This window comes from Perca fluviatilis, chromosome 9 (genome assembly GCF_010015445.1).
Source record: "Perca fluviatilis chromosome 9, GENO_Pfluv_1.0, whole genome shotgun sequence".
Classification (NCBI taxonomy): Eukaryota; Metazoa; Chordata; class Actinopteri; order Perciformes; family Percidae; genus Perca; species Perca fluviatilis.
Window position 1 is genome coordinate 21840656 of NC_053120.1, and position 22071 is coordinate 21862726.

At 40.1% G+C, this 22071-nt stretch overlaps 2 protein-coding genes across 8 annotated transcripts in view; one reads left to right on the forward strand and one right to left on the reverse strand.

The window, feature by feature from the left end:
• The window catches only part of LOC120565346 (unconventional myosin-IXb), a 63875-nt gene extending 60441 nt beyond the window's left edge, over window positions 1-3434 (reverse strand). For 4 of the 7 annotated variants that reach the window (XM_039811055.1, XM_039811054.1, XM_039811053.1 and 1 more), the window contains exon 1: window positions 3022-3433. The gene's annotated coding sequence lies outside the window, so the exon portion shown is untranslated. Of the gene's footprint in view, window positions 1-3021 lie in introns of all 7 variants that reach the window. The other 3 variants (XR_005640225.1, XM_039811056.1, XM_039811058.1) reach the window with 1 other exon arrangement.
• Window positions 3435-10386: 6952 nt separating this feature from the next.
• Window positions 10387-12757, forward strand: s1pr4 (sphingosine-1-phosphate receptor 4). The gene is made up of 2 exons (XM_039810145.1): window positions 10387-10472; window positions 11161-12757. Exon 2 carries the CDS (start codon window positions 11244-11246, stop codon window positions 12558-12560), a length of 1317 nt encoding a protein of 438 aa, XP_039666079.1. The 5' UTR covers window positions 10387-10472; window positions 11161-11243; the 3' UTR covers window positions 12561-12757.
• The last annotated feature ends 9314 nt before the right edge of the window (window positions 12758-22071 follow it).

Consider the following 22071-nt stretch of genomic DNA (forward strand, 5'->3'; position numbering starts at 1 on the left):
TATTTTGGCACAGCTATTATTGAGGCAATTATCTTTTCATCCTCTGCTTTACACAATTGCATCCGCCAGGATGTGTAGACCAATTACAACTCAAGGCTGAGCTGGAGATGTAATTGGTCTTCCTTCCCCCACCCGCTTGCACTGTCAGCTCTGCAGTGGTGCTTGCAGAGTACCAACCATTAGCAGGGGGCCATATGGCCCTTTTCTTTCAAAGATGGCAGAGAGCCGTTCTGTGGATTGCCTCAGTGCTTAGAAGCACTTTAAGGAGGTATGGGATAAAATTGGCTGTATTGCAACATCATCTGTGGGCGTTTCTGTTTACAATCATTCAAAGATATTGGGACCGGTCTTTTGAGTGAATAATTAAGTGAAAATTTATATTACAGCTTTCAGTTCAGATACCATTCATACATGTTTAGACAGCATTGTGTGTTCATATCTGACTAATATCGGAATTCAGTTCCATCTCTTCCCTTTTACCTTTCTAAATAGTTACTATTATTTAAATTATGAGACATGGAGCATTTTTTATAAATGGAGAATTGACTCTTAAGCTTTCTCGGAGGGATTGGGATGTTAATTAGATTTTGAATACGACAGATGGGGACCGTGTGTGACTGTATTGAATATGCTGATGCTTGATCCACAGCCTAGTAGTCGGCAGATCCTACAGCACCAGTGGGCTTACAAATGCTGCACAGTCCACACACCTCTACCACACCTCCACACGCCTCATGTGTCACTCTACCCATTATAGCTGATATTGTTACCTACAGAATTATTCTATGATGCTCGTAACAGTAATATTTAATAGCTCTATTCTGGACAATGACATTTAAAAACATGCAAGGTCAAATATTTTGTACACATGTTTTACATTTAGTTTAATGTCACTTCCAGAGTTTGGTCTTGAAGACCTAATTTAAAAGGCTGGCTGGTTGAGCTCATCTTCTTAATGAGATGTCACTTTCATTTATATTTCATGCAGAAGCTTTGTAGTTCAATGATGAACTGTGGTTTGCAAAACATTGGAAGAAAATTGGTCCCAGACTTTCTTATGGTGATTTGTATAATTATTTATCCATTTGTGGTATAGAAATGACTTATTTTCAATGTTGTTATTGAGTGTCATCAGCAGAGAAATTAAACTTAAATTTTAAATAAAATAGACTTTACAACAGTCACTTGCTCATAAAACTACTTAAACTAAATTGAAAAAAATCCATCCACTTTAGGTTGATGCCCCACCTACTTGTTTTACAGGGTCACAGAGTACATTTGCTGTACATCCCATAACCTTCCGGCAGGGGAATATTTGTAACTTTACACTCTAGTCTGATAGATTATTTCAAGCCATTCCTGAAGGCCTGGGTCACATGTGGCTTATTAAGCACAGAAGGATGCATATATTTTACAATGAGGAAATTACTTGCTAGTTAGACCATTGGAAGAGCACAACAGTGTTCACAAAGTAAACCAGATAAATGGAAAAAGGGAAACAGGGAGGGAGAGGAACTTCCAAGTAAAGTGCCTATGTATGATAACTTTTTTCCACCACCTAGACGTTTGTCATTAGCAAGAGCTTGGTCCTGTAGCTTGTGTGGAAGATTCTGTTAAAGTTTGGTCAATGTGCTACTGTACTGTATGTTATAACAGCTCCAAAATAATCACTTAATCTGGGCAAAAATCAAATATCACAATATTTTTTACCAGATACCTCGATAATCAATATTGCAGCAATATTGTAGGGTTGACTATAGGTGCTTTCACAAAATATTTACACAATTAGATTTTTGATAAATAATCACCAGTAATGTAGATATAATAACTAAATGGGTACAGGCAAATAACAGAACAGCCAGATTAACCAACATTGGAAAATATCCTATGGTCAATATCCTGATATTGATTTCAACCACACATCTCCCAGTCCTAATTGTTGACCTCTAAATTGATATGGTGACAGTAGTTACACATGATTATAGACATAAACCAGGGGTGGGCAGTGTTAATATTACTGTGCAATGACAGGAAAAGTAAGTAGAGGCAGTCACTCCTGATATTACTCAGCCAGACAGTCAAATAAGTTCAAGAAGTTGTTGGTTAGTTGCAATGCAGTTGTTAAGTCGGGGGGGTGGGGGGGGGGGGAGAGAGACATTTAACAACATTTAACCTTTATATTAGTTTTTTTTTTTAAAGCCCTGGCAATACCTATCCCATATCTCAATAACAATACTGTATCAATATCTAAATACATCTGTTGCTGTATTATACTACTTCATCTATCACTGGCAACCGTGGCTGTACTGGGTATAAATTGTGCACTACCATGGAGGGCACATAATAACAGTTATGATACAATGGTAATTTGGATAAACTGTAGTTGTTGCCCCCTTCTAGACAATTCCGGTTTGGATTTATGTCAAGGACTCAAGAGTCTGCAAAAAAAAAAAAAAAAAACTCAACAATGTGGAGCTTTTTCTGAAATCCAAGTGAGCCTCATTGATCCCAGCAAAGCAACAAGCAACTGACAAGTAGGTTAGCTAGTCACATAGATCAACCAGGCCCGGGCACATTGCACTGTAACAAGTCAGCCTACATTCTCAGCTCATTCACACATAACTAGATACAGCTATGCTTCTGGAGCACTGACCAGACAGGCGGCATGTTGTTACCAACAATTATCATTACAGTCAGCCAAGACGGCTGTGAAAGTTAGCTGGTAACCTCCATTTTGTCTTAAAATGGGACGTTAAAAACTAGCTAGCCACATTCAATAGAGAAGGGTCGACTTTATGAGACGCAGATGTTAACTGGGCTGCTTCACAATAACTTCCTATAACAGCTCTGTCAATGCAGTGCCTGATAACGTTAGCCATAAAAACGAAACACCTTCGACAACAATAAACCCAACAATATTTCGACAAGTGCAGAATTTGTTTGCCATATAAACGTTTGCTTTACAGAACAAGCACGTACAAAGCCAAGTGCACGGGCAATCAGTATTTAACGTAACGTTACCTTTAGCGATTGTATTTCTCATTGTCTTGGTGTAATCCTTGATTGCATTCCCCGCGATTCAACCAACTGGTGAAAAAAAATATTGAAAACCAAGTCTCCGCTTTTCAGTTTGTGGTTTTCTTTCTCCTTTGAATAAACCAAGACTGACTTGTATAAACCAGGCTAACAACGGTGGAGTCCCCGACAGACAAAGGTTGAGAGTTGAGCTTGCAGTTTTGAAACCGGGGTGGAAACAACATGAACCGAAAAAAAAGGGTCTTATACGCTTATATTACACAAAGAAGAGAAGGGTCTGAGGTAAAATAGACTCAGAAGACCTGACAGACTGTGTGGTTTCAGACCGGCTAACCAGCTAGCCTGTCGCTAGTACTTCCTTTCTCTCTGCCTAGCTAAATAACAGAAGCAGTATGGGCGGTGGAAAAAAAGTTGAGGAAAAAGGCACAAGCCAGATTCTATACAATGAAGGCACCCTGTTGCTCCGGGACATTTACTAAAGAACACCGCCCTCTGCAGGATTACGGCGGTGGTACTACACGGTGGCGGCGGCGCACAGGCTCTGGCGACAGCAAGGTTGCTGCTGAACTGAACTACCCATTGACATATATATTAAGGAACTACCAGCTTCACTGATGTAGCTAGGCCTACACAGACATGTCATTTAATTATTAAAGTAAGAACATTTTATTACAGTAGCTAGATACAAATGACAGCTGGATTTTAAAATGAGTTTTTGTCAGTTGGTTTCAGTTGAACATTCTGTTGCAAGAAGCAACCACTAACTGGTACAGTTCCATAGCAGTTTAACTGACATTTTGCATCATTAGACATATTTAATATTCCAGCTTTATTTGTAGATACTGTTTTTTTGTTGTTGTTTTTTTTTATCATAACTGTTTTGTGATTGTTGATTTGTGTTTTGTTTGTGTTTGTTGTTAATTTAGTTTGTCTGCTATTTAACACTAGTTGTCTGAGGCTAATGTGTTGATAATACAACATTCTACGCAACTTATAATACTGCTTGGCTAACTGTATGGCCTATGTATTTTACCTTTTACGCTTACTCTTTTACAAGATGAAATAGTATTTTGTACTCTCAATGGGGACTTAAAGTGATAATCCTTAAAATGTCAGTCCTGGTTGATTAAGAAATTGTATTTGAGTGAAAACAATGGAAGTGTGCTGAGAGTTAAGCAGTCTGGAGCATAGAAAAAGAATAATTATCTATTTCTAGTCTTGAGTCTTGTTGTTAACATGAGCTTTACGTTTTCAGAATTGTGTGCATAGTTTAATTGTGTGTGTGTATACAATGGGAAAAAACTGTAATACAGAGTGATGTCTGAGAGAGAGAGATGTCACATCGGGCACCCAGTTTGTAATACTGCAAACATATAAATATGGACCATAGGCTCAATTACCATTGTGTTTCCTCCTTTGGTGATAACAGACATTTTTTCAAATTAATATCTTCGAGATTACAACTTTAATGTTGATGACTTTTCACCAGTGATATTTAGTTTTTTAGTCTACACTTTTGTAAATCTTGTTTCTTTGTTACTGTACTAATTTTTCTTCAAAACACACATGATCTAACTCCTGTTCATGGTTGGTGGTGTGTAATTGTTTTCCAATTTGTAATTCAGCATGTTTTTTTTTCAATATTGTTTTCATAGTTTGGTCATTGCTATTAGTAAAAACTTCAAAGACTAACCACTGTCTTCAACCTTCACTGGAAATGTTTAGCTCATTGCATTCATGTTTTTATTTTTCACCTTTCAGGTCCTCCTCAATATTCAAACAAGGAGTGAATTTTTTCAATGGAATGAATTTGTATTTTATATTATGAAATTAAGATTTCTCAAGTCTGGTATGTTGAATGCAAAACCAACAGTTCAAACTATAGAGGTGAAATTGGGATTTACAATTCAGTTTACAGTGAATTAAATTAAATGTATTCCAATATATGTTATATTAAATTGTGTCTGCCATTCACATGTATTGTAATTACAATTCCCAACAGGCGAAAATTATTTTGTGACATTTCCTGATTTCAGTGAGCTTTTTAGCATCTTCAGTGATGCTGCATTTACTCTTGACAAAAAACAACTGTAATACTGCTTTGTGGCCACCAGATGTTGACTGCTCAACACCATGCAAATCAGTTATCTATCTTTACCCTAAAGATGGGTCCAGACTCAAGCAGACTTGAGATGGTTTCACTATAATAAAAAATAACTTTATTTTATGAACAATAACTTCTCAACCATGATATTGTAATTACCATTTATTTATTTCAGTTTCTTTGTCTAGTACCACCATAAAACTATTTCTCCAACAATTTGTCCATAATTGCCATCAGATGTTTTACAGACCCAATTTGAACTGTCTCCATCATTCTTGTATCACAGAGTTCTGATATTTGTTGTTGTTTGACCACAACACACAATGAAGGTTGACATCAAAGACCCATGACAGGAAGGGAGGTTTCCCTAAATGTTTAAAGGTCCAGTGTGTAACGTGTTTAGTTGTTCATTATCAAAATCTGTGTTGCCTGTTCACAAACTTGTTCATGAATATTTACCACCACCATCAATTCCAAGTATTCCTTTTGGCTTCAAATTTTACATTCGCATTCACATGAAGTGGGATAGACGCTCCATATTCATGCGCCATCTTGAAATACGTTAGCCGGTAAGGGACATACAGGACATACTGCTCCGCCTTTCGCGTTTTCCCCGTCACATGATAAACTCACAGGTGCTGCTAATGCTGCTAATGGGTATCGTAGCTTCCCGGCCCCGGCAAGTTTGAAGAAGGAAACATGGAGGACCACCATAGACAGTATATAAACTGGACCAACAGATCCCGTTGCTCTGGACGGAGACCAGTGAAGGCTATTAGAAGCACTTTTCCGGTGATAGCTGAGCGTTACTGCGCAGCCTCCAACTGAGTGAGACAACATAATGTGACGTGAGTAACCTGTCTGAAAGTTGGAAGTCTTCTGATAGCTGTGCCAAGAGAAATCTCAATCATTCCGAATCTTGCAGAGACGGAGGGCATAGGTATGTAAGGAGATAACATTGGCACAGGCTAATTATTGCTAACTAAAATGCTCGGTAACATTAGTAATTAAACCTAAACAGCTCATGTAAGTCGAAACTGCCTGTGAGCTTCTCCTGTACTATACGGTAATTCCTCTACTATGCGACAGTAAGTCACTTGGTTATGACACAATCGTTAGCCTATTTTTACAAAAACGTCTGCTACATAGCCATAACGTGAGATACAAGGTAATGGAGCCTTTTTTACGTTGTCGTGTTTCTTTAGAAATAAACAATGGACAAATAGAGTATTTAAACGCTTCAGATGTAAAGCTATTCGCTGTCAAAGTGACGTCAAAATGAATGGCAGTCAATGGAATGCTAACGGGAGGTGATCGCTTTGTAGCATCAAAATGGCGCCATAGGAGGTTCGAGTTCTGAAGCGAAGCTTACCCCCTTGAGGACCACACGTATTCAAAATTAAAATTTCAGGAACAGGAGTCTTCTTCTTCACCCAGAAAAAGAAAAAGGATGTTGAAAAGAGCAAGAGACCGGCATCATCAGAAAAAAAAACATGAAGGCTTCCGTAGCTGTAATACGTATTTTGAACTGCGTGGTGCGAGAGAGTTGATTGCGATATATGATCTCAACGCTAGATGGGAGAAATTCCTACACATTGGACCTTTAAAGCTTCACTAATCATTATTTTCTTCAATGAATAAAGTGTCTGTGTGTAATGTAAAATGGCTGGTGATGCAGTAGATGTGTAAGTAGGCAATTGTTTCCTTGTATATAAGGCATAACAACTTTATAAGACAATAGTACAGGGGTGGCAACTGCCATGGAGAGCCAACAGTCACTCCAACTGGTAGCCTCAGACGTTAGTATTTCTCTCTTCCCTAAAGGAGTGGTGATGAGTTGGTGGAAGCTTTGGTTGCATTGAAAACCTGCAGACTGTTGGCTCTCTGTGCCACATGTTTGTCTACCTTTGGACTTATGTGTCAAGGCTGTATGTCTGTCATCTTGTTGTGGAGTTCATCTGCCCCCAAATGAATAAATGCAGTTTTAAATGATTGAAAAAACCTTGACTTATAGAACAGAAACATGCTACACTGCATAGGCTGACATTTTAAAGGGACCTCTCTCGATTTTGCACATCAAAGTCTATTTAAAGGTCTTGGGGAGTACTACTTCATGTGAAAAAAGTTGCAAAAGCCTTTTGTGGCTCCAGAGGAAGCTGCACGAAATCTAATAAATGATGTCACCTGAGTCATCATCGCTTGGAGCTGAAGACTAGAAGAAAATGAAAACAATCTGGAGGTGTAGAGTTAGACAGAAGTCAGGTTACCAGACAGGGGCGGCAGGCAATGTAGGTTCCCAAATACTCCATCCTGCAAATATGGTCAGGCAGTTATCCTTTGCTCTGAATTGTGTCAATCTGCAGGGTAATTCCCTTATTACTCAAAGACATTGAATGTACCCACTCTGCCCAGAAGCAATCCCCACCCAAGTCTCGGTCATGGTTACACAAATACCTGTAGATAAACCTGAACACTAAATCAAACCCACAACACTAAAACCCAGGTAACATAAATGCACCATGAAACATTACCAGAACATCATTAAAACATACTTTGATGAAGACAGGAACCGTTCAGAACACAGTCCCATGAGCCTTTGCAGTGCTTCAACGCACAGCACAACAGCGTCCTGTCGGGCATTACAGTATTGTACACAAAACTAGGCTAAAGTTAAAGCATACAAACCGCCCTGTATTCCCTGTATTACCCTACTGCTTTTGTCGCTATGACCACCTACTCCACCTTGAGCGTTTGCTACAGACCAGGGAAATTGAGATGCCATCTCTGACAGTGAAGACTATAAAGTCTGCTGTTTTTGTTGAAGATAAGAAGGTAGGGTTTTTCTCACACATTTTTTGATTGCTTTATGCACATTGTTCCATAGGTTTTATAATGCTACAGACTTTGAGTTATTACTATACCCACACTTCATAGTATTTAAAAGTTAAAAACAGGTAGTCTCAATGTGATGAACAATGATAAAGACCTGTAAGAACAAGTTTCCATTTATACATAGTAGCAACATGGTGTCTAGTTCTTTACTCTATGAATGCAAGATCAACAAACACTGAATTGCATTCAATTACGTATGAACTATTCCTCATTAAGCATTTTAAACCTCTACATCCTCTGCATTCATACATTTTAACAGGTGATAGATTCAAATCACACCTGGACGGCTGGGGCTTTTGTTTGTAGAGTGTGCATGTTGAACCTGAAATCTAAATGCCTGTATGTGTGACAGACTGGCGACCTGTCTGCATGCTCTCTCACCAAGTGTGTTCTGGGACAACCCTGCAACTCTGAAATGGATAAAAAAAAATATAAAAGATAGTGATGGGAGTAGTTTGGTGCATACCACTGGACAAACAATAAAATTCCTGGACTGACTTGAGGGCACAGGCACAATATTGTTTAGAGCCACTACAGTAAAAGCCCAAAAAAAAACAGGGCTGGCTCCGCTTATCAGTTTAAAAAAGGAACACACACGCACGCACTCACGAACATGCATGCACACACACGCACACACACACACACACACACACACACACACACACACACACACACACACACTTGTGGTTGAGATTACACACTTTGTGTTTACAGTGCAGTTTGAAGTTGTATTTTCAGAGTAAGGGCGTTTTCAACAGTCATGGGTGTTGTTAACACCTCAGGTTGCAGTAGCCTGTTGTGAATTGAATTGTTTTTTTCTTTTCACCATTTAAAATACAATAACAGGCTATTGCCACAGTATCATTTAATTTAGATAAAGGAACATCTATCCTATATCAAAAAATCTTACAACTTGGTTTATTGATGCATGTCTGTTTTTTCACATCTCAGGACTAAAAAGGAGAAGTTGTATTAGAAATTAGATACTTTGTTTTTAGGGGAAGGCCCATGCATTCTTGCTTACTGTTACACAATGTAGGTCAGTTATATTACCTTTATATTGTTTCTGTCTCTATATGTGCTCTCCTTTCTTGCTCTTGAACAGAGAAACCATGCAAACTGGAGAACTGTTTGTGATGGATATACTGTAAATGGAAGATGACAGATAGAACCCGCTTGCAATTCTTCATATGAGCATGAACATTTTTCTTTTCTTAGAAAAACATTTTGGGGGGATTGGCATGGTTATAGTTCTATTTTCTTAAAGGTTTATTTTGTCCTTTTTTTCAGACCCCACTAGCATGCTTTTGAAGCATTTGATAAATGAAAATTATAGTGCAGCAATACAATTTGAGCCTACTTTGCTGAAAGATTGAAATATATAATCATACGTTTTTGAAAACTCCACTCTGAAGGACAAATGGGTTCAGCCACGAGTTTTGGTTTTGCTCATATTTGAAAAGTGGTTTCTTGATTTTAGCAGTCTGGCATCACTTTAGTGCTTGCAAGATGCCTCAAATGTTAGTTCTAAGTATATTATGTGTTACTGGTTGACTTGAAAGTGGGTGGTCATGGTCTCAGTGCCACTGCCTATCTTATTGCATGTGGATATGGTCTGATGGTGCATGTTTTGCTAAAGTCTAGTGTGCCATACATGGTGATAATAAGAGCATCAAGTGACTGTGGCCTGTCAATCCAAACCAACAACCACAGCTGTGTGATGCGTGTGAAACCTTCTATCTGCAGGGAGGGGCACTGCAGGGAGGGGTTCCTGTTTTTCTGTTGTACTTTGTGAGAAATATTCAGAAAAAAGAAAAATCTAATTGGTGGCTTTTGTAAAAACGTGGTCTTGAGTTTTGCTCTTGTAAGTGCAAGTGAAATTCTTGCCACATTTTGAGTAATATTGCAAAACATTTACAACTTTCTTAGTGTGGCACGAGTGTTGAAAGAGCCTTTCCCGTATAAGTTATCATAGGGAAACTTGAGCAATATGATTTAATGTGATGTTGTAAAATCTGCGTGATGTCCTAGGAAAACGTGATGATCTTGATGCACCAGAAAAGTGGTGGAGAATTGTTAAATTTCAGGTTCAATTAGATTTTTTCAAATAGATATTTGTAGAGCAATTATGACTTCTTCTGAGACTGTAAAATTGTATGATTGTAGGTGACTGTGAAATTCTCACAGTTTGTCTCTTTTCAAGGTGATGGAACAGAAGTGACGACAATCTCTCTTGCATATTTCTGTGTGTGTGTGTGTGTGTGTGTGTGTGTGTGTGTGTGTGTGTGTGTGTGTGTGTGTGTGTGTGTGTGTGTGTGTGTGTGTGTGTGTGTGTGTGTGGTGCTTTGGGTGTGGTGTGTGACTTTGGCATACTTCCCCTTAAAAAATCTGTAGTCAGCGACACCTTCTCACTCACTCAGCATCACCACCAGCAGCCAGAGTAAGTATTCTCCACTGCACAGCATTCACATCATTCTACAGCTATGATAATTACATGTGATGGATTTTATCCAAATATAATAAAATTTATAACAAAATTAAAATGCAATTTCAAATTAGTAAGTTTTCGAACAGATTTCATAATTCCTACCTAACTATTGGGAAACAGCATGAAGTTGTTGAATGTTTAAGAAAAAAAAAAATTCTTTGATGTTAGTTAAAACAATATGAACCTTGAAAAAGCTTCATGTTTCTTTAGTTGTTTTTGATTAATTTATTTTGACTGATGTCACTGAAGAGAGTTTTAGGAGAAAAAAGAAAAAAAAATGATGTTTTTGCTATTTTGCAATTATTAATTAATTATTAGTTAGTAGTGCAGTAATTCAGTCTGCATTGTTGAATGGAAATTTTAAGTTTTCAGCATTCTCATACAAAAACAATGTGTGTATTTCCTTCATGTGGTGATTTAAATGCCCTCTGCAGCTGCTCACTCATCCTGTGTTAACCACAGCTAGGTGCCTCGTGTGCCTCCCTCGTGGCACACGAGGGAGGCATTAAAATTATGCCTTTTAAATTGATTGAAGCACTTTAATGAGGAAACACACAGTACAGTCATTAGAGTGAGGGGAATTGTATTTTATTTTCACACAGATGCCATATTGAAATTTCTTCTTCTTATGTCTTCTCAGTTGTGTGTTGTGTAGAAGCAGAGCTCCAGTGGTTAGAGTGTGATGATAGCCTGTTTGATCACAGGAGTTCCACACTAATTCCCATGCAGCTCGTACCAGCTCGGTTCCGCCTGTTCCCACCCACAGCCTTGATCTTGACCAGCCCAGCTGTTGCTATGAATGTCTTTTCATCCCTCACCTCCTCCTCATCCTGCCCACACTTGTACCACACACCCAGTTACCCCAGCAATATCACCATATCAAACGGCACCACCGCAGCCAACGAGATCAACCATGTGATTCTGCGGCATTACAACCACACCGGCCGCCTGCAGAACAGGACCATCTCAAACACCCAGAACCACATCAGTGCCCCCATGGCCGTCTTCCTCTTCTTCAGTATTCTCATCATCCTGGAGAATCTCCTGGTGCTGGTGGCTGTCATCTCCCGCATCCGCCACAGCCGGCGCTGGGTTTACGTCTGCATTGCCAACATCACACTTAGTGACCTCCTCACCGGCACTGCCTACCTGGTAAACATCTGTATGTCTGGCAGCCAGACGTTTCGCCTCACTCCTGCTCTGTGGCTTTTCAGGGAAGGGATGCTGTTCGTGGCCCTGGCAGCATCCATATTCAGTTTGTTGCTGATTGCTGTGGAGCGTTACACCACCATGATGAAGCCACTGCCTCAGAAGTCAGCCAGGAAGACCTACTATAGGATCTACGGCTTGGTGGCACTCTGCTGGGTTTTGGCACTGGTGATTGGCTTTCTCCCCTTGCTTGGCTGGAACTGTGTGTGCACCCTGGACGGATGTTCCACCCTCCTTCCTCTCTACTCCAAGACCTACATCTTTTTCTCTCTCATCATCTTCTTCATCATCCTCCTGGCTATCGGCGTGCTCTATGGTGCCATCTACTGCCACGTGCACAAGAGTGCACAGCTGGGCCCAAAGCGCAGTCGCAAACGCTCTTTGGATCTGCTTAAAACTGTGATCACCATTGTTGGGGTCTTTTTGCTCTGCTGGGGACCACTGTTCCTGCTGTTACTAGTGGATTTCTTCTGTTCCTCCCGCCAGTGTGCACTGCTGTTCAGCGCTGACTTTTGCATCTCCCTGGCTGTCCTCAACTCCGGCCTGAACCCCATCATCTACGCCCTGGGCAGCAGTGAGTTGAGAAAGGCTATTGCTGAGCTGCTGTGCTGCTGCTGCCTGAAGGCTGGCCTCTGTCACCCAGACAAATTCACATCCAAGGAGACCAGCAGCACCTCAGAGAGCAGGAGGGACAGTCTGAGGAACAGTTTTAACAAGGTCAGGAATCTGAGCGTGGCCTCCCCACCATCAACTCCTAACAAGCCTCGCAGGGCACCCCGAAAATATAGGCTGAGCTCCACCACCAGCTGCCTGTCAGTTTCAAGTGGTTAAACCACAGCGTGGTCCCCTCCCAAGTAAACAAGACCTGTGTGCACTGATACGCATCTAACCGTTTCCTCTGAGTTTTGGTTTGAATGTACTTTTCCTGCAGGTACTTGCACTGATGATTACATCAGAAAACCTGTTAAATAACAATGTATCCTGTAATAAGCAGTTTTTTACATTACCAAACATTCCTTTTTGCAATGCATTTGACACACTTTATTGAGCTGTTGTTGCACTGTACCTGTCGCTATTACCCAGGAAAAAAGTATATTTTTTATAGATATGAAGTCAGATTATGTACCAGAAGTATTATCTACATGAAAGTTAACATGAATAGGTATAATGGGCAGAATAGAAAAATATGTATTATACGTGTATTGCATTGTTTTGTAACATTTTGTGTAAGCTGGATGTTTTACTGTATGATAAAAATATCAATAAAGTTTATTTTGCTTTATACATGAGTGCATGCTGTTTTCAGTATACTCCCTCTGCTTTCCTCTGGAGGGAGACACATCATCGAAGCATTTACTGGCTCCTGCAGATGGATCAGATGATTCAAAATGCTTCCGATTTTCATTTCATTACAGTAACCTCAGCACAAATTCTTTATGGTTTTCTAAATTCACCACATCTACATTTTATATATCCCACCACATTAAAATGGCATACTTTTATCTCTGCCAAAAAGAAGATCTTTGTTCACACATCAGTTTCAACATACTTTGCAAAACTCTCATGTGACTGTATATTTTGTAATTCAGCTTTAAGGCTCGTCTTCTTTGTTAGACCTGACAAACTCTTCAAAAGGCCTTTTTGCAGGCTCCTTCCACCTCCCTGCTTTTCTGACAGGATGACTGATTGAAGTTCAGTGCAGAGGAAGTGAGGGCTGGGACTGCAGCCCCAAGGGCACACACGGCCAGGGCTAATTGATAAATGCATTATGACTGCCTGGCTGGGTAGATAGATAAGGTTTAGCAGATAGTATACACCCGTAAATTGTACAGGCTACTGTACTGCACTGTCTGTCTGCACAACTACTGTTCTGTAGTATATACTGGAACAACTGGTTTTGTCTTGACATGTAAAAGTATTTCACTAAACAAAACCAATGGTCTGCAAAGGCAGAGTATACAAAATGTGTTCTCTGGCAGTTTTACTATTTCATTTCATGAAACTGCAATAGATCATAGCCACAAGGTGCAGTCTGTAAGAAGTCAAAACTGTATTGTTCCCACTTTCAGTACTTTACTTTCTAAAGTATCTATTTTTACACTTAAATAATAAATAAATAATGTATACTTTATTAATCCCACAAGGGGAAATTACAATGTTTTCACTCTGTTGTTATTACACACATTGCACACAGGCCTGAATTACACACACATGTCAGTACATATGCATGCACTAATGGAGAGATGTCAGAGTGAGGGAGCTGCCCATGGAACGGTGGATCGAGCAGTTGGGGGTTTGGTGCCTTGCTCAAGAGCACCTTGGCAGTGCCCAGGAGGTGAACTGGCACCTCTCCAGCTACCAGTCCACCACCATACTTTAGACCGTATGGGGACTTGACCCAGCAACCCTCTGGTTCCCAGCCCAACTCCCTACCTGCCGCTTGAGCCCAGTTCTCACATCATATCTTACTGTATAGGAATGACCATTTAGATCATATAGCCCTATTTCTCTACTCTAGCATTACTGTAAATACCCATGACTTACAGTAAGTTATTAGGCCTATTTATTAAGCTTTTACTCAACATCTCACCTAATTTGTTGCAGGGTGGTGTGGTTTGATCAGATTTGATTAAAGTGCACACATTATGCTCATTTTCAGGTTCATAATTGTATTTAGATGTTATATCAGAATAGGTTTACATGGTTTAATTTTTGAAAAACACCATATTTTTGTTGTACTGCACATTGCTGCAGCTCCTCTTTTCACCCTGTGTGTTGAGCTCTCTGTTTTAGCTACAGAGTGAGACATCTCACTTCTATTCCATCTTTGTTGGGAGTCGCACATACACAGTACCTAGGTAAGAACTACTAGCCAGTCAGAAGCAGAGTATGAGGGTGTGCCACGCTAGCAGCTAGGCGAGCATTAGAACGTGTGTTACAAAGTGACGCACGTTCGTCACGGAAGTAAAGGCTGAACTTCAATAGAGCTGTTTGGAGCAGTTTGTGAGCGGTGTTTTCTGTTGGAGATGGTAAGTCCCTTTTGGGTGGACTTTGTGCTTTTTCACTTTGGAAACCGATTAAATGAGAAAAAAAAAAAGATATATAACACAATAAAGGAAAGGGAAAAAGCCAAAAGGCATAATAGGAGCAACTCTCATCAGATTCAAATGTTGCTGAATTCTAATTGGGGTTCAGGATTACGTGACATCACCTTTTTATAACCACTGTTAGTGTGTGTGTGTGTGCGTGTGTGTGTGTGTGTGCGTGCGTGCGTGAGTCATGTTCACAAAGACATGATGACAATAAAAGATAGAGGGCAAGATGGTGAAAATATCCTTAACGGTGCAATATGTAATACTGACAGCTAGTGTTTAAAATAGTTACTGCAGAACAAATTCAAACTAGAGAGAGAGTCAGCTCCCCCGCCCCCTCCTTCCCAGTTCACAGAGGTTGCCAGGCTGAGACCGCAGCATCCACAGCAATGTTGCTAGACGCTTGTCTCACATAGCCAGACATTACTCCACAGCACAGCGGAGTAGCTAACGGTAGATGCTGGCTATATTGACAGTCATAGAAGCCCGTGCTCACGCAGGGCTCTATACCCAACTGACAGACACACTTTTTTGGCTTAGAATTACGGTAGGAACCGCTAAAAACACAACAACCTCACCGTCCTCTCCACCAGATGGACAGGCACACTTCCTCGGCTTAGAATTACGATAGGAACCGCTAAAAATAACACTACCTGGCCATCAACTCTTGGCTTAAAATAATTCACTGTTGTCGGCTACGGCTGCTGAACAGGCTACATGTTGTAAACGGATCACTTTACTGGCTGTGTCTCAATTGTTTTTGCAAGTAACCAACTTGGGTACTCTAGCTATATAATTCAATGTGAGAAATGTTGAAATGACATAAAATGCCCGTCCCTTGTAGCCATGATAAATTAGCCTGAAGCTAATGCTTAGCTACCTGTTCAGGAGGAAATTAGCCAACTCGGCATCCTTTTGGGCTACAAGTCGTCTCTTTTCAATGCATTTCCAATATTTATCCGGGGTTTGTTATGTCTCTGGTCACGCAACTAAAACATGCCAGTTTTTTTTGGGGTCAGGAAGGGTAGAATCTTTCTCCGTTGATCCTGTTCGTTTGTTTGCTGCTTTCATGGCTGTACTAACGTTACAGCTGTAGCGTGCTGGGTTTATGTTTTTACAGGTTCATCTGGCAACCCGGCCTGGCTGTCAAACTGGGCAGTTGATAACAACACACAGGCCAAAACACAAACAGAAATTCCGTCACGGAACGGAAATTTCAAAAGGAGAAAATACTGGCATTAGCATTGTTGTCAGAAAAGATAGTATTTCAACTTAGCGTGTTTCCTTAATATCTGATGACGCATTGGGGTCATTTTTTGATTTATTACAGTAAATATATTACATATTGGACCTTTAATCCTTCTTTTCTCAGCCAGAATTTATTTGCAGAATATTGTTGTAAATGCCTTCCAATGTCCCTGTAGACTGCAGTGCTGAAGCCCCATCCCCTCTTTAAGTTAGCCTCTGTTCCATTAGCCTCCCTAGGAAGGGTATTTTCTCATGTAGGGTTTTTTAAAAACCTCAAACATGATACAGGGATTCTCTGTCCATTGTCTGATGAGTACTTATTTTCTACTGTGCTAGTATAGTATACTGTAATTTTCAGCACTTTGTCAATTTTAAGGAAGATAAAACAGCTAAATATCTTATTAAACAACATAATGTCAGTTTGTAATGTCATGAGTTTAAGCAACATGCTCTCAAAGCCCCAGTGGTTCAATGCTGATGCAATAATCAGTCTCCTATCTTTGTAAACATAAATATAGACAGAAAACCCTGATAACACGTTTCCAGAAATTACACTGGAGTGCAGAACAGAAACTTATCTGGTAAATAAATGGGACTTCAGCTATAACATACTACTATATGTTCATTCAAGCAAGAACAATAAAAATCTATTTGTTTAGCAGTTACAAAAATATGGAACTTGATCCTGTTGATGCAAACCTTATCAAAAACTAAGATAATAAACAAAAAAACTGCAAGTCATCCTAACCCTAAAAAACAATTCACTTGCTTATCGTGTGAGATGTTCCACAATACTGGCAGCCTTTCACGCAGGCATTCCTGTTTGTGACGTGAGCTGCACGGGCTCGTCAGCAATGACTGGAGGAAGGAAATGAGGCGTTGAGGTGAGAAAGGAAGAATTTTGCTTTTATCCTTTTTACCTGAAACGACCGCCCACAAAGCGGCTGAGGGGATTGTGCAGTAACAGCAGGAGAGCATACATTCAAATATGCAGACACACACACACACACACACACACACACACACACACACACACACACACACACACACACACACACACACACACACACACACACATATTATTCAAACTGGATTGATGCATAACCTACAAGCCCACACATTTTGTAAGTGCACACACTAATACCCATGCCCATAATACACACAAACACACACAAAAACACACAACACAAAAAAAAAAAAAAAAAACACACACACACATACACACATTCTAAATCCCCCTCAAAAACTTTTCCTGTTTTTTTAGTGGCTGTGGGTGCAAACAAGTCATTGCTGGTTGTGTGTGTGTGTGTGTGTGTGTGTGTGTGTGTGTGTGTGTGTGTGTGTGTGTGTGTGTGTGTGTGTGTGTGTGTGTGTGTGTGTGTGTGTGAGTTCCCCTCTCATGAATTCCTGCATCTTTATGGCTACAGTAAGAGTAGGGAATAAGCCTCTCTCATCCTTGGTCCTGGCACAGCTCCAGGTCCGGTGCCTGATGAAAAAGCAACAGCAAATTCCAGGCTTTATTGGCTTCAGCCTCAGAGTCATTCGTTGTATCATATTTGACATGTCAGGGGCTGATCAGCAATCCACGCTGCTCCCTCTCTCTCTCCTCCTCCCCTCTACAACAACAAGGCCTTCTCTCTGCACTAAATGAGGTACGATGGGTTAATGATGGTTGCGTGCAGACGTGGCTATGCCCTCAACAATTACCTCGCTGACTCTGCCTCCAGGTGTTCAGCAGACAGCTAATGATGTACTGTCTGAGGAGAGGGGAAGGCAGCGGGTGAGGCACAGAGAAGCTACACGAGGGGAGAGAGCGTGCTACGCTACCATCAGCAGTGCGACAACTCAGTGGCACAAAAACTGAATGTAACAGCCTGGACAAAAGAAAAACTCAAAAATATTAAAATCTCTTGTCCGCCATCATGGATAAGAAATGTGTTTGTTCTCTGTTTGTTAAAAACTGTAATCACCCATTTGTTAAAGGGAAATGACACCTTTTTATATCCTGATTCAAATTTTTTTTAATGTTTGCCATCATTCTCATAAGTTATAAGAATATTTTACTAGCTTAATTGCTGAGATATGGGACTGACAGCTTTACAGTAGACTCCACGTGGCATCTCTGAAAGACACAGCAATCCATTTAAAGGGACAATCCACCCAAAACCTCTCATGAGTATCAAAAACAACCCATGTAGACTTGAAGAGGTGGTTTGTAGCTCTTTGAGGGCGGAATTCAACACTTATAGTATTAAGTGACCCAGTTACTTGTAGAAAAAAACACAGATAAAGATGTCTATAGAAACATCTCTTAAACCTTGTCCTGCAGCATAGTCTACTTCTCTTTGATTCAACCACATGCCCAAATATGGCTAAATGCACAGCTTCTGGTTTCAATACTCATACAGAGCCGTCTTAAGCAAGTGTGTGGGTTGGTTTGCACACATTAGAGTGGATGCAAAATGTGACACAATGCACAACATGCTTTGACATTGTGCATTTGTGGAATATTCCATTATCATATTATATTATATTATATTGTCCATCTCTGGGCCACAAAAAATAATTTAAGCCACCTTCACCTAAACTGTGGTCCTACTAGTTTTGCTAAAACCTGGAAAAAGCAACATACTGGCTACAACAAAGGTGAGCTACTTTGTCTCTGTTCATGGTTGAGTAAGATAGATCCCAAGCAGCTACACAGGACATTAAACCACCCAAAGACAAAAGTGAAGTTGAATTAAACATGGCATTTGACCCCAAAAAATCTCCCACACTCTCGTAATAAAAGGCTATTGCATCAGCTCTAGAAAGAGTTTGTTTTGGATTTACAATATGATGAGTCATTGAGAGAGAATGATAGAACTGATCACATGACAACCAGGTCCAGTATTTAACCTCACTCTAGCTCTGTTCTAAGGATGCATTAAAATATGGATGAGGCACAGTTTTACTTAAAGACAAGTCTATTGGCAAAGTATAGGTCACTCAATGTGAAATCAACTATACTCAGAATAAAGAAAAAAAACCTGTAAGGTATTTTGTTTTGGACACAAATGTTTCCAACATTGTGCCTATGGCAACAGCACAGCCAAAGCTGCAGAAAATTATCCTTCATCTCCAGATATGTGACTTAAGTGTCCACAGGCCAGAAATGCAATGACACTCTTTGACTCCTCACGGCAGACAGTAGCCAAAGAGACTGTATGACTGCACAGCAATGGATTTATTGTAATGAAAATATTATCTTTGTCATGATCATTCATTTGTCATAATTTTTGAGAAAACTAAATGGAGCTTTGTTTGAGTGTGTTTACGTGAACATTTGTTGTTTCATGTGTGTATACCTAACCATATGTCAGCGTATGTGTTGTAGCTTTGCGTAATGTATACTACTTTATTATTACTGTTTGTGGGTTAGGCTACTATTAATGTATTTAATAATATACACGGAGGCAAGGCTGCGGTACGAGAATGTCTTTACTTGCACTTTGACATCCAAAACAACAGAGGCAGTAATCACTCCTAGAACACCATGTAACAACATTGACAGTGCAAAACAGTCGAGCACCGAGTGCTCGATCTAATATACCACAGTATGTATGCATGTGTGCATGTGCTCGTGCACCTGTGTACTCATGGATCTGGTAAACGTGTTCCCACGGTGATATGAAGCAGACACTAACTGCCAGGTGTCCGCTGGGTCAGCAGTCGTTATCTGGTCTTTCTCATTCACACACACACACACACACACACACACACACACACACACACACACACACACACACACACAACCAAACACGCTGTTTAAACGCACGCACACACACACACACACACACACACACACACACACACTAACCAAACACGCTGTTTAAACGCACGCACACACACACACACACACTAACCAAACACGCAGATTAAACGCACGCACGCACGCACACACACACACACACACACACACACACACACACACACACACAGACACAGACACAGACACACACACACAGGATGATTTCATAAACTGGCAGCGTCAGAAAACTCTTTCTTTATTTAACCCAGCGGACTTGCTCCCGGTGAAAAACTCCCCAAGAAAATATGCAGTTTATTTGGCTAACTTACAGCGTCCCATTCCACTTTCAGACATCAATAATGGCTGTGCAAATATCCAGTGTTATGGTTAATTATACCCAATCAATCAATCAATGCATTTTCTTGTGAGCTGCCATCAAAGAGAACAAAAGACCAGGAAGGGCATTAACTCGCTGCATGTCAAAACGAACAAGTCAAACATTTGAATACAAGACCCTTTTCTTCTGTGTCTGTTTCTGTCGACTGCACCTGGCTGGGAAATGTGGTCCAAGGAACAACAACGTTTTCGTCTTCTCTGGTGCCAGTGGATCTACTTTAGGATTTATGTACTTTTTGTTCATAGTCAGTCAAGTTATGCATGTCTCTATAGTTGAGCATAAACACATACCAAACATCTCTGTTATTCCATACACACACAAATTATGTTCAGTTGTTTCTTAATTAAAAGGGAATGCACCGCCATGTCACCTTTTTTGTATCTATTCTAACAGAAAAATAGCTCAGAGGTACACAGAAGAGCCTGTTCTGGAGAGATGTACATGTGGAGGAGGAATCTTCACCATCTCTGGACCCAGCTGTTTCCTCTTTATCAGATTCTAGATAGTGGGACAGCGGATACAAAGGCCAGACTTTATGAGTTTTAAAATGATGGAGGCAGACACACTGTAAACACAAATTCTGTTATTAAGCATGTTTAAAAAAAAAAAGAACATGTTCCAACATGATGAAAAATTACTACAAGCACACACAAAAGTGCGTTTTAATTCCTCTTTCATTGTGAGTGTAGGAGACAATTACCAAAGACAACAAGGGCTGGATGTCAGCCATGTGCAGTGACTTTGCTCTTAACCTTGGAAATGTATGTGAGCAAGTTTTTTTTCTCTTTTTCTTAATCCTCTCTCTCATTCTTGCTGTGCTTTGGCTGAGCACCGTGACCACTTAACTAATTGTGTTATGAAAGATGTTCCAAGGGTGATGATTCGGCTTCAGTTTCCACTAGTTTCTTAAGCAGGTTTTCTAAGAAAACTGCAGGGGACTCATTTAGAAACAAGACTAAGACTCTACAGTCGTGCTCTGTGAGATTGTACTTAGGCACAGCAGTGTTCTGGGCTAAATGCTAACATACACACAATGACAATGCTGATGTTTAGCAGGTTTAATTTTAACCACGTTTATTGTTTTAATTACAATTTACACTCACAATTTACACTGTGTTTGTTAGAAATCACTAGACACAGGCCGAAAAATACACACACACATGCTCTGGTCCTATACATGCACAAATGGAGAAATGTCCAAGTGAGTGGGCTAGTGTTGGACCAGTGACCCTCCAGTTCCCAACCCAACTCCCTACGGACTGAGCTACTGCCACCCCTAAAGTTGTTTACTATCTAAATGCGATTAGTGCAATGGCAATCCATCCAATGATTGTTAAGATATTTCAAAGCCACAAAAATGGTACTATAGAGAAAAATTCTGCAAAAAAAAAAGTCAGTGGGCTTCATCCTCTGGAGATCATGAATGTATGTACAAAATGGTAATACATTCTAATTATTCTTTGGACATTTCGGTTTTTGTACGGTTTTAAAAATGTGAGATATAAGACGTTATTTATTGAGCTTTAGAGGTGCTGGAAGGCAGGTTTATATTTATTTATAATTGGACAAAGTCAGGCTAGCTGTTTCCCTTGGTTTGCAGTCATTGTGCCAAGCTAAGCTAACCGTCTCCTAGCTCCAGCTTGGTTTTAACTGAAAAGTTATCATTCTTCTCAAGCTTCTTTGACAAGAACGCAAATTAGCATGTGTCTCAAAACGTTGAACTATTCCTTTAAATAATGACAGGGTTTGAAGGTGTTTATATATAGTATATCACCATTTGTCGAAAATAAATACAATCCACTCTTTCTGTAAACC